The sequence below is a fragment of the Salmo salar genome, chromosome 14 (genome assembly GCF_965601325.2).
Source record: "Salmo salar chromosome 14, fSalSal1, whole genome shotgun sequence".
NCBI classification, from domain to species: domain Eukaryota; kingdom Metazoa; phylum Chordata; class Actinopteri; order Salmoniformes; family Salmonidae; genus Salmo; species Salmo salar.
In genome coordinates this window covers 88,779,945-88,792,280 of record NC_138304.1, presented here as the reverse complement: position 1 = coordinate 88,792,280, position 12,336 = coordinate 88,779,945, and the positions used below count along the sequence as shown (strand labels likewise).

General features: G+C 40.5%; 3 protein-coding genes across 4 annotated transcripts in view; 2 read left to right on the top strand and 1 right to left on the bottom strand.

Moving 5' to 3' along the window:
• dgat1a (diacylglycerol O-acyltransferase 1a) overlaps window positions 1-4,781 on the top strand; it is a 28,490-nt gene extending 23,709 nt beyond the window's left edge. The window contains exons 13-17 of the mRNA XM_014142702.3: window positions 1,053-1,165; window positions 1,421-1,486; window positions 1,697-1,784; window positions 2,267-2,329; window positions 2,474-4,781. Coding sequence (XP_013998177.1) covers window positions 1,053-1,165; window positions 1,421-1,486; window positions 1,697-1,784; window positions 2,267-2,329; window positions 2,474-2,620 — 477 coding nt within the window. The 3' untranslated portion in view covers window positions 2,621-4,781. The remainder of the gene's footprint in view (window positions 1-1,052; window positions 1,166-1,420; window positions 1,487-1,696; window positions 1,785-2,266; window positions 2,330-2,473) is intronic.
• A 113-nt stretch (window positions 4,782-4,894) lies between these two features.
• cfap20 (cilia and flagella associated protein 20) lies at window positions 4,895-9,657 on the bottom strand. 2 transcript variants are annotated; one of them, XM_014142699.3, is made up of 6 exons: window positions 9,213-9,657; window positions 8,636-8,715; window positions 8,423-8,534; window positions 5,825-6,013; window positions 5,263-5,373; window positions 4,895-5,033 (listed from the first exon to the last, which is right to left on the bottom strand). In XM_014142699.3, exons 1-6 carry the CDS (start codon window positions 9,294-9,296, stop codon window positions 5,028-5,030), a joined length of 582 nt encoding a protein of 193 aa, XP_013998174.1. In that variant the 5' UTR covers window positions 9,297-9,657; the 3' UTR covers window positions 4,895-5,027. The 2 variants fall into 2 exon arrangements, with proteins under 2 accessions (XP_013998174.1, XP_013998175.1); XM_014142700.3 differs by having other exon boundaries at window positions 4,895-5,030.
• Window positions 9,658-10,058: 401 nt separating this feature from the next.
• trpn1 (transient receptor potential cation channel, subfamily N, member 1) overlaps window positions 10,059-12,336 on the top strand; it is a 44,283-nt gene continuing 42,005 nt past the window's right edge. The window contains exons 1-2 of the mRNA XM_014142698.3: window positions 10,059-10,503; window positions 10,903-11,004. Of these exons, the coding sequence (XP_013998173.3) occupies window positions 10,366-10,503; window positions 10,903-11,004 (240 nt within the window). The 5' untranslated portion in view covers window positions 10,059-10,365. The remainder of the gene's footprint in view (window positions 10,504-10,902; window positions 11,005-12,336) is intronic.

The following is a 12,336-nucleotide window of genomic DNA, read 5'->3' as shown; positions in this document are numbered from 1 at the left end:
AAAAGTATACATAATTTCTTACATTAAGCAAACCAGCCGGCACCATTTTCTTTTCTTTTTTACGGCTAGCTAGGGTATGCCCCTGGCTATCCATGGGGGAAAAAAACACACTGACATTTACAAACAATGCATTTGTGTTTGGTGAATCTGCCAGATCAGAGGCAGTAGAGATGAGCAGGAATGTTCTCTTGATAAGTGTGTGAATTGGAACATTTTCCTGTCCTGCTAAGCATTCAAAATGTAATGAGTACTTTTGGGTGTCGTGGAAAATGTATGGAGTAAAAAGTACATTATTTTCTTTAGGAATGTATTGAAGTAAAAGTTGTCAAATATAAATACAAAAAAACCTACTTAAGTAGTATTTTACACCAATGGGATGGTGCCAGGTGTCCTCCAGATGTAACGCTTGGCATTCTCCCCCGATTGCTGTTTGGCAGGGCGGCCAGCTCTAGGAAGAGTCTTGGTGGTTCCAAACTTCTTCCATTTATGAATGATGGAGCCCACTGTGTCCTTGGGGACCTTCAATGCTGCAGAAATGTTTTGGTACCCTTCCCCTGATCTGTGCCTCGACACAATCCTGTCTCGGAGCTCTACGGACAATTCCTTCGACCTCATGGCTTGGTTTTTGATCTGACATGCACTGTCAACTGTAGGACCTTTTTATATAGACAGGTGTGTGTGCCTTTCCAAATCATACCCAATCAATAGAATTTACCACAGGTGGATTCCAATCAAGTTGTAGAAACATCTCAAGGATGATCAATGGAAACAGGATGCACTGGAGCTCAATTTCGAGTCTCCTAGGAAAGGGTCTAAATACTTATGTAAATAAGGTATTTCAGTTTTTTTATTTGTAATACATTTGCTAAAATGTCTAAACCTGTTTTAGCTTTGTCATTATGGGGTATTGTGTGTAGATTGAGGATAAAAAAAGGTTTAATCCATTTTAGAATAAGGCTGTATTGTGAAAAAGTGAAGGTCAAAATACTTTTCCGATGTCCAGACTGTCTAATGGCACAAGGCTTTCCCTCCTCTCCCCTCTACCCCAACAGGTTCCCAATCATTTAATCTGGCTCATCTTTTTCTATTGGTTTTTCCACTCTTCCATGAACTTCGTAGCTGAGCTGATGCGGTTCGGCGACAGGGAGTTTTACCAGGACTGGTGGTAAGTGGATGACGATTCCCAGTTAGCCTTGCGTTATTTGTGCAGTGATACCATGTGAATTGTGCCATCTGTTTGGATTACATGTAGTGCTAGATGTAATGGTAAAGTAGCTTAGTCAAAACTCTTCTAAATAAAGGATTTTTTTACTTCAAGAATGAGGCTGCCCTGCGCCTCCTTCCCTCCATATCATGTACAGTAGTGACTAGATATTGAACTGCAACTTTGTCTCTGACCGAGTCACTTGTTGTTTTGCAGGAACTCTGAGACGGTCACTTATTTCTGGTCTAACTGGAACATTCCTGTGCACAAGTGGTGCCTCCGGTGAGTAGGAGTTGAAGAAATAAACATTGTGATTGGAACAATACCACCTCCTACAGTACTGACTTTGTGTGTGTTGTGAGTTGTATACAGTAAGTCCTGTAAACTTGTGACATTATAGCAGTTTTTAAGATGGCTATAAACAACGCTCTTGGTTATTGTCTACAGTTCCCAACTAATAAATAATTTATTTTCATCTCTTGTACTCCACAGCCACTTTTACAAGCCTCTCATGAGGAGAGGTGTGAATAAGTGGATCGCTCAAACAGCCATCTTCCTGGTCTCCGCCTTCTTTCACGAGGTTTGTGTGGGTGGCTGTGATTTGTGATGCCATCTAACACTCTGGGCGTGTTCGACATTGCAGCCGACTGACTGATCTACATAAATAACTACTCGGGCTCCCGAGTGGTGTAGCGGTCTAAGGCACTACATCTCAGTGCAAGAGGTGTCACTACAGTCCCTGGTTCGAATCCAGGCTGTATCACATCCGGCCTTGATTGTGAGTCCCATAGGGTGGCGCACAATTGGCCCAGTGTCATCCGGGTTTGGCCGGGGTAGACGTCACTGTAAATAAGAATTTGTTCTTAACTGACTTACCTAGTTAAAGGTTCAATATTATTTGTAGATCAGTCAGTCACAATTTACCCATGATATATATTATGGTTTTGATCCTCTCCAACATGGCCACTGACTCATAGTTTCACACTTGACTTAATCTGATGGCGTACATGTCAGTGTTTTTAAAGGCTGCATCGATTTGATAATCTTCCTCTCTCTTTTCAGTACTTGGTGAGCGTTCCTCTGAAAATGTTCCGACTGTGGGCGTTCATGGGCATGATGTCTCAGGTCAGAAACCCTTTCCTAAAAACAAAATGTATTTTTATAATCAAACAGTGGGTTTGACAACATGGTCCTCTGTTAATGGTTATACGCACATTTTAAAGCAGGTGGTTTTAGATTTTTCAATGATTGCCTCAACTTTTCTTTCAGATTCCACTCGCCTGGTTCGTCGGCCGCTTCCTGAGAGGTAACTATGGCAATGCGGCAGTCTGGATCTCGCTCATCATTGGCCAGCCCATCGCCGTACTGATGTACGTCCACGACTTCTACGTATTACATTACGTGTCACAATCATGAGCAGTTGGCCGCAAGCAGAGGAGCAATATATTATACTAAATAAGGAAAAATGTAAATGTTTATTTTGAAAGGGAAATGTTTTATATGAAGCTCGACTGATTAGTAAGAATGTACTACAAAAAGTTCTTGGCCTTCAGATGCCATTTCTCGAATGCACTGATACACTAGAGACACTTGGCTCTCGTCCTGTCATGTGCAATTGTTGTGAACCACTGCCCTGCCAAAGCTACAGAACATTTGTATGCCTTTTCTCTGTTTCTTACTTTAATAGTCTACAACTATGAAGATCAATGCAAAAAACTCTACAATACCTGTCAAAGTTTTGGACACACCTACTCATTCAAGGGTTTTTCCTTTATTTTTACTATTTTCTACATTGTAGAATATTAGTGAAGACATCAAAACTAATAACACATGGAATCATGTAGTAACCAAAAAAGTGTTAAACAAATCAAAATATATTTGAGATTCTTCAAAGTAGACACTTTTTGCCTTTGACAGCTTTGCACACTATTGGCATTCTCTCAACCAGCTTCACCTGGAATGCTTTTCCAACAGTCTTGAAGGAGCTCCCACATATGCTGAGCACTTGTTGGCTGCTTTTCCTTCTCTCCGGTCCAACTCATCCCAAACTCTCAATTGGGTTGAGGTCGGGTGATTGTGGAGGCCAGGTCATCTGATGCAGCACTCCATTCTCCTTGGTCAAATAGCCCTTACACAGCCTGGAGGTGTGTTAGGTCATTGTCCTCTCGAAAAACAAATGATAGTCCCACTAAGCGCAAATCAGATGGGATGGTATATCGCTGCAGAATTCAGTGGTAGCAATGCTGGTTAAGTGTGCCTTGAATTCTAAATAAATCAGACGGTTTCACCCGCAAAGCACCATCACACCACCACCTCCATGCTTCACCCAAGCAAGCCTCTTCTTCTTATTGGTGTCCTTTAGTGGTTTCTTTGCAGAATTTCTTTAACTTTTAACCATGCACACCTGTTAATTGAAATGCATTCCAGGTGACTACCTCATGAAGCTGGTTGAGAGAATGCGAAGTGTGCAAAGCTGTCAAGGCAAAGGGTGGCTACTTTGAAGAATCTCATAACATATTTCAAATATATTAACACTTTTTTTGGTTACTACGTTATTCCATAGTTTAGATGTCTTCACCATTATTCAACAATGTAGTAAAAATAAAAACCCTGAAATGAGTAGGTGTCCAAAATTGACTGGTACTGTACACCTATCGATATGCTGTTTATCATGGCTTTGATTATTTCATGATCTGAGTATTAAGTTGTGTATTTCATGTGGCTGCAGTAATAACCAGTTAAATGTTTGGGTGAACTATCCCTTTAATCTGTTTGCACTAAAATGCATGGTGTTTTCCAAGAAATTAGTGCTCTTTGAATGTATCCGCTAAAGGAACATGGTCCTCGTAAAATAAGTTGGGTGTTTTATTTGCCAATAGACATCTCATTATAAATAAATGGTGATCCAAACAGTAACAAACACAGTATGCATTTATATTTGCACTTCAAGTATACTCGTGACAAAGGTTCATTGAACTCATCTAGTTTCAATATGACATGTCTATACATGCTTTTCTTCAGCAAATATCTTACTGGTGCCTGACATCTCTACATGAGCCACAAACCAAATCGAGCCTGCATTTCACTTGTTTTACTTACTCCAAAGTGCTTAGTATTTTTTTCCTCCGGCTTCTATTGTCATGTGTTGTAGGAAATAAATATTGCGTGACTTCAGTTTGTTTTTGTACATGTTATTTTCATTCAGGACAGTTGTAAGAAATAATATGCTTCTATCCTCACCAAGTTAAAACAGAATGTATTATTTTGTTAATTTACAATTTCAACCCAAGTGTGTTTGATGGGCAGGTAATAGGTATTTTTAAAGCCTCAACATGTGACATTTGATAAATATTGTAATCTAATTTAAGTCCCATCTAGCAGGTGACATTTTCCCAGCACAGTCAGATTGGGTAAGTAGGTGAGGGCACGTTGTTTTCCATGCGGCTCCTATCACTTAGGAGACTGTTTCAGAACATGGCGTGTGTTTTATGTTTCTTTCATGTTCTCTGTGCTAAGAGTTTTGTAACAGATGCTGTCACTGCACAAGTTAAATAAAATCCTGCCTGTGGAACTGGAACCTGGCTATTTGTTTTCTTGTATGTAATAACCATGAGCTTACACTGACCAGTGCTTGTCAATCATTCTGAGGGTTTTCTCAGAATTGCAGATGTTCATGCTAAACAAAAAAACTGTGCATACAAAATGTTTATTGTGCAGAGAAAACAATCGCATGGTTCCAAAGCAAAAACATTACAACAAATGTAGACTATCTGCAAATATAATATTCACATCTGGAATGGGGAGGAGAATCGATTCAGCTGCCTTACTGCTGGAAAGAAACGTGTCAATTAGCTACAAGAACTGCAACAGATATTGTACTTTGACAGATCTTGCTCATTCTTTGAGATGCATACGAGACAGTGTTTGTATCCCTATATAGTGCACTACTTTTGCTCTATGGGCCTTGGTCAAAAGTAGTGCACTATAAAAGGAATAGGGAGAAACAGTCTGAGCTGTAAGCCTATATGACAACTGGCATGGACATTATTTGTACTCACCTTTGCTTTGTTCTGAACGGGTAGATAAAGTTTGAACTCCGCAGGGAGCTCATCTTCTGAGTACAGTCTGTCAGAGAAGTACACTCTCCGTATGCGGCAGTTTGCATGGATCTGGAACAAAAACACAGGCAAGGTATTGCAATATCGTATCTTGTCCAGAACATACCCTTACTGATATTTTAAAGCGTGGGGGAGAGAACTCAATATACATTAAAATGACTAAGACCAAATAGAAACATTGTAGAAATAATGGACCAACATTTCTACCATTTCACTAACAATCACCAAAATTACTTTAAAAATGGGGTGTCAAAGTGTGTATTACAGTAACAATGAGTTCAGTATCTTATTATTCCTCCACACACATTTGATGTAAGAGCTAGCCTGGTCCCAGATCTGTGTGTGCTGTCTCACCAACTCCTATGGTCACCAAACTTGCCATGGCAATGACCATAAGAGTCGGCAAGGCAGCACAAAGATCTGGGACCAGACTAGGTAAGAGATCCGTATATTGCATCTTGGACCATGACCCTACCCTGGTCCATGAGCCTTTCTGACTGACCTGTACGCGGAGTGTCTCGATGTAGTTGGTGCCATAGGCCCGCCGTGTGAAGTCAGACAGGTTAAACTGGATCTGGTTCCAGCCGTCGTCCAGCCTCATGGGCATGGTACAGATGAAGGGTTTCACCCGAGTGGTGCTCTGGTAGTTACTGGCCCGGAACCGCCTCCTCACATTCTTGTCATCCAACACCTGGGATTGTATTAAAACTTTCAGGTTTCAAACTGCATACTGCCTCCAGCTCCTTGCAAAGTTGTGTGTGATGCACTGATGAAGCCAGCCTTCCATTGGCGTTTGATGCCGCATTCAAAACAACTGGGAACTCTGAAATATCCAACCTCCGACTTCAGTGCGTTCTGGGAACTGGGAAAAAATAAAAAAGCTCTGACTGGGAAAAATAGTTTTGACCGGTCATCTAACTCGGAATTCCAACTCAGGAACTTGGGCCTAGAGCTCCGACTTTCCGACCTGAAGATCACTGACATGATTTGAACTCGTATTTTTCAGAGTTCCCAGTTGTCTTGAAAGAATCACAAGATGCTTCAGCAGTAGCTCTTGCAATATCTGACATATTTTCCACTCAAAGGCGCTACAGTGGGGGAAAAAAGTATTTGATCCCCTGCTGATTTTGTACGTTTGCCCACTTACAAAGAAATGATCAGTCTATCATTTTAATAGTAGGTTTATTTGAACAGTGAGAGACAGAAGAATAACAACAAAAAAATCCAGAAAAACACATGTCAAAAATGTTATAAAATGATTTGCATTTTAATGAGGGAAATAAGTATTTGACCCCTCTGCAAAACATGACTTAGTACTTGGTGGCAAAACCCTTGTTGGCAATCACAGAGATCAGACGTTTCTTGTAGTTGGCCACCAGGTTTGCACACATCTCAGGAGGGATTTTGTCCCACTCCTCTTTGCAGATCTTCTCCAAGTCATTAAGGTTTCGAGGCTGACATTTGGCAACTCGAACCTTCAGCTCCCTCCACAGATGTTCTATGTGATTAAGGTCTGGAGACTGGCTAGGCCACTCCAGGACCTTAATGTGCTTCTTCTTGAGCCACTCCTTTGTTGCCAAGGCCGTGTGTTTTGGGTCATTGTCATGCTGGAATACCCATCCACGACCCATTTTCATAGCCCTGGCTGAGGGAAGGAGGTTCTCACCCAAGATTTGACGGTACATGGCCCCGTCCATCGTCCCTTTGATGCGGTGAAGTTGTCCTGTCCCCTTAGCAGAAAAACACCCCCAAAGCATAATGTTTCCACCTCCATGTTTGACGGTGGAGATGGTGTTCTTGGGGTCATAGGCAGCATTCCTCCTCCTCCAAACACGGCGAGTTGAGTTGATGTCAAAGAGCTCCATTTTGGTCTCATCTGACCACAACACTTTCACCAGTTGTCCTCTGAGTCATTCAGATGTTCATTGGCAAACTTCAGACGGGCATGCATATGTATTCTTGAGCAGGGGGACCTTGCGGGCGCTGCAGGATTTCAGTCCTTCACGGCGTAGTGTGTTACCAATTGTTTTCTTGGTGACTATGGTCCCAGCTGCCTTGAGATCATTGACAAGATCCTCCCGTGTAGGTCTGGGCTGATTCCTCACCGTTCTCATGATCATTGCAACTCCACGAGGTGAGATCTTGCATGGAGCCCCAGGCCGAGGGACATTGACAGTTCTTTTGTGTTTCTTCCATTTGCGAATAATCGCACCAAATGTTGTCACCTTCTCACCAAGCTGCTTGGCGATGGTCTTGTAGCCCATTCCAGCCTTGTGTAGGTCTACAATCTTGTCCCTGACATCCTTGGAGAGCTCTTTGGTCTTGGCCATGGTGGAGAGTTTGGAATCTGATTGATTGCTTCTGTGGACAGGTGTATTTTTTACAGGTAACAAGCTGCGGTAAGGAGCACTCCCTTTAAGAGTGTGCTCCTAATCTCAGCTCGTTACCTGTATAAAAGACGCCTGGGAGCCAGAAATCTTTCTGATTGAGAGGGGGTCAAATACTTATTTCCCTCATTAAAATGCAAATCAATTTATAACATTTTTGAGATGCGTTTTTCTGGATATTTTTGTTGTTATTCTGTCTCTCACTGTTCAAATAAACCTACTATTAAAATTATAGACTGATCATTTCTTTGTAAGTGGGCAAACGTACAAAATCAGCAGGGGATCAAATACTTTTTTCCCCCACTGTATATCTGTATGCTGTAAGCATGTGATAAATAATATGCATACAAATATAATATGCATACAAATACTGTACACACCCGCCAATTTAATTCCACAAAATGATGCAAATTAATCTATAGACTGATAAGCATGACCAGTCAAATGTATTTATATCGACTGGTATTTACACCAATGAATAAGATAAATGATTATTTTGCAATGGGATTTTTTCTTATTCTCCTGGACAATTGACCAGCAGCAAATGTTATTTATCGCTTTTCCCCAAAAAATTGCATCTGACAAAAGCAGTCTATTACCGGCTAACGGAAACCTATTAAGACTTGATTAAAATAATTATAATACAATAAAGCACAGCTTTCATGATTGTACAGATGCAATGGCTCTGATTGTTGACTTGGATGATAACCTACCTGGACTTCAAAGGTGAAATACTTCTTCAAATTCTTTATGATCATAACCAAAAACGGGAGTTTGATGCCAAGTGTCTTCTTCGGGTCTGCCGGACAAGTGATGTAGGTTGTGCTGTTGAATTTAAGGACACATGGTTGGATGTAGTTGACTAAAGAAGAGATGCACAAACAGCAGACCTGCCAAAACGGGCTATGAAGATGGAACAAGCTTACCTGACATTTGTACCCTCCACTTCAAGCACCAGCGACTGAATGTCGTTGTCTGTAATCCGCTTTATATGGCCGTTCCTGACCTGTAACAGCACAAGCAACCGTTTGTAATGGGTTAGCTAGCTTGTACTAGCTAACGTTACTACTTTTAAGAAATGTGTGTGATTATTGAATGTGAACCCAGGAAAATAAGGGAAGCCCTGGAGAACTAATGGATATCTAACCAAGCTAATAAACAAACGTTAGCTTGCTAGCTAAGCCTTGATTAAGACAGTATGATTATGACAATACTGTAACATTGCTGTCAAATCTGAGCTAAAACAAGACGTCCTAGTGCTAGCTAAACACAGGGCAGTTTGAGGAACACAAAACCAGCTAACGTTAGCAAACTAGCTTATAGGTTTCTATTGCCATTGTCATGAGTAAGCTGGTTAGTTAGATGGCTAACGTTAGTTGCTTGCTCCCTGGAGCTTAGCACCATACCAAGCCCTGCTCTTTAGCTACCTAGCTAGCAAGCCGATGTCAAATTTGCTAGTTAGCAAGCTAATTTATGCGTAGGCTTGTGTAAGTCGTTGCTTACCTTTTTATCCCATATCTGAAGAGGTTTGCTCCCAATGCTATACAAGATAGATAGGAATCCACTTTGAAAGGTGTTTTTAAACATTTGCGCGTTTATAACACCGTCTCATCCACATCTGTTGTTACTAGTAACGTTACTTGTTGCTGATGTTACTTTAGTTTACTTGATTGATATTTTGCCTCAACTTCAAGTTCCGTGTGGCACAAAATAATGGTCATTCGTTCCGCCTAGCCAAACGACAAAAAAGAAAAGCGTCTTACATGAAAAGGAACTTCAGAAACCCCTCAATGTTACTAGTAATAAAGTATGCCGTCCAGCCCCACTGTCTATCTCCAGCAATATGAACAATGCCCTTGTTCGCTGTCTCCCCTTCTGCTATTTTTGAGTTGCTATGAAACGCAAGGCGTTTCACTTAGGACTTAATTGTTGACGCATATCAGTTACTATGGTAACACAAAGCTTTGGCGGGGATAACTGATGATGGTTTGCAACATTGTAACCTTATAATATAGCTCAATGACTGTATCACCATGCCAATTTCTACAAAGATTATTGCAACATTGTAACACCGTGTCACCCCCCCAACAAAAAATTATTGCAACCTCTGAATAAACAATGCTTATTGTTTTTTTTGTATTAGCCATGAAATAAAACAAATGATGTATTCTTCTAATCACAGGTGAAGGTTAAGTATGTGTTCTACTAACACAGACACAGGATGAGGATGAGGAAATGGAGGAGGAACAGTAAACTACCAAAAGGAGTTTACTAAAGCGCGTAGGCCTATCAGAGCTCTATGGTCATAATCATCATGTTTAGCCTACAAAATAGAGGGAAAAGTGGGGTTCTTGGCTAGTCTACAGACGAATCCAAGGTAACAAGAGCACAAAGGCGGAGTTATAAAAGTTTAACTAGTGGTGGATAGGGGCGGTGGATTTTCCCATGTTGGAGTTAACGGAATGCTGGTTATTATACCTCATACAAAGACGGGGAAACTTGAAGCACACATTCTACAATCAGAATGCTAATTTCGAATTACACCTGCCACGAGGACATAGCTTTTAACCACGCGCAATAAGAAAAAACAATATTCTCATTAGATGTACTAGTGTAAATTGTGCATTTAAAAAACGAATGGTAGCCTATGTAAAAGATGTCTGAGACATGTTCAGTCAACTCTGGGTCCAGCCAGCGACTCTTGCAGCTGTCTCTGAAGGGTGAATGGATTGCGCTCGAGCAGACAATCAAAGGGTTGGACAAGGGAGACCCAGAACTGACCGTAATCGATGAGGTAAATGGTTGTGGTTGTTTTTTTAAATAAACTGGGTTTTTTACCGGTTTATTATTATGATGTGCATCTGTATGATATGTAATGAAGGGTGGGACTTCGGTAAAGTCAATACATACAATTAGCTTAATGTTAATCAAATATATTTGGGCTATTAATTTATATATATATATATATTTATAGCCTACACATATTTGTGGGCTATAAAGAAAGATATGATTATTAGTATCTTAAAACCAGCATAATTTGCCAACATAATTTTTTTGGGGAAAAAATATATGCAACATTTTTATTTCAAGCATATCAAATAATTTATTTGAATTATGAAATGTTGGTGGATAGCTATTTGATACTATTGAGTCAGCTAATGAGATAGATATGGTTGATTCTTCTCTTTTCCAGGAGTCTGGCTTCAGTCTCCTGATGATTGCAGTGAGGGAGAACCGCCTGTCTGCAGTAGACAGACTACTGGAGTTAGGAGGCAGCCCTAGTGAAAGGACAAAGGTAAGAAATTACTCAAACTGGAAAGTGTTAATGATGATGAGGATGATGATGGACTGATCCAAGGGCAGCAGTCGGATTGTTTCCGACTGCTGTAAGCATATACCATAACGATGATGGACTGATCCAAGGGCAGCAATTCGACTGCTGTAAGCATATACCGTAACACCGTGATAAACTCATTGTAAAATTACATTGCAGGATGACTCCCAAGTTTATTTCCAGGCTACATATTAAGAAACAACTATGTAAGTATGCACCACTATTCTCATTCTAACTGGACACGAGGGTAGTGCAGAGGACTAGTGGGTAATGGGGTAGATCATAGGAATAGAATTGGTGGTATTGCTATTAGAACTCTATCTGTGGGGTAGATCAGGGTTGCTTCTGAGCTAAAGGTTGTTGGCAGAGGAGTGGGCGTACTGGCGGCACTGACCTTTACAGTAGAGACACTCACTAGGCATCTCTTCTGGGTCCTATTCTATTGCATTTATGATCCAGCTGGGCACAGCGAGTCACAATCAAAACAACACAATGATGAGAATGACAAAACAATAATTTGGTGTTCTATATCTCCTCATGAATAGCCAAACTTTTGGAAAATTACATTTTTTCACACATTTTATTTTTGTGGTGGAACAGGGATAGTAGGAACCTCCAGAATGTGTGATATAATATCTGCAGCCTCCCTTATTAAATAACGCACACTGCCATAAAGTGGTGACATAACTAGACAGACTAATCATTTCAGTAGGTGTTTTTCTCCCCATGTTCACTATAAAATAAATGATGTCACGTGTACAGCAGCTGTGATAGGCAGTAAAAATCTATGAAATCTTGAGCATTGAAGCAGATTGAGCACAAAAGCAGTTGAATATCTAAAAATACCATAGGCCTACTGACAGTGGGAATTGTTCCTTTATTGGGTGACATTTTTTAAAGCTTGTTTAGGAAAGTAGACTGCCCTTCCCACAGCGTCCACATACAATACTGCTTTATATGGCAATATTAACTCTTTGGAATTAGGATGATGTAGGCTACACAATTTTGTTGTTTATTTAAAGCTTTTATTTTAAGCATCCTGTTGACTTTTTCCCAAAGACAGAATGGGTTTTTCTGCTGATTACTTAGCCTGATTACAGATTTGTCTGCCGTCTTGTCCACTCCTATGGTAAACACCATAGACAGATCTGGGATCAGGCTGAGTAATCAGCAGAAAAACACATTCTTTCTTGTGGGAAAAAGTAAACATGATGCTTTTATTAGGTTATTTGTTTTTTTAAAGAACATTTTGTTTATCCTCTTGCCGATTCCTTAGGTAAATAGCGCAGACAG

Bases quoted from the DNA above. Each gene is read 5' to 3' on its own strand.
- cfap20 (XM_014142699.3), bottom strand. From the start codon at position 9,296: ATGTTTAAAAACACCTTTCAAAGTGGATTCCTATCTATCTTGTATAGC. The intron at 6,014-8,422 runs GTAGGTTATCAT...ATACAATCCCAG, and splicing joins ATTTCACCTTTGAAGTCCAG to GTGTTGGATGACAAGAATGT. The intron at 5,374-5,824 runs GTCAGTCAGAAA...TTTTTGTTCCAG, and splicing joins TCGAGACACTCCGCGTACAG to ATCCATGCAAACTGCCGCAT.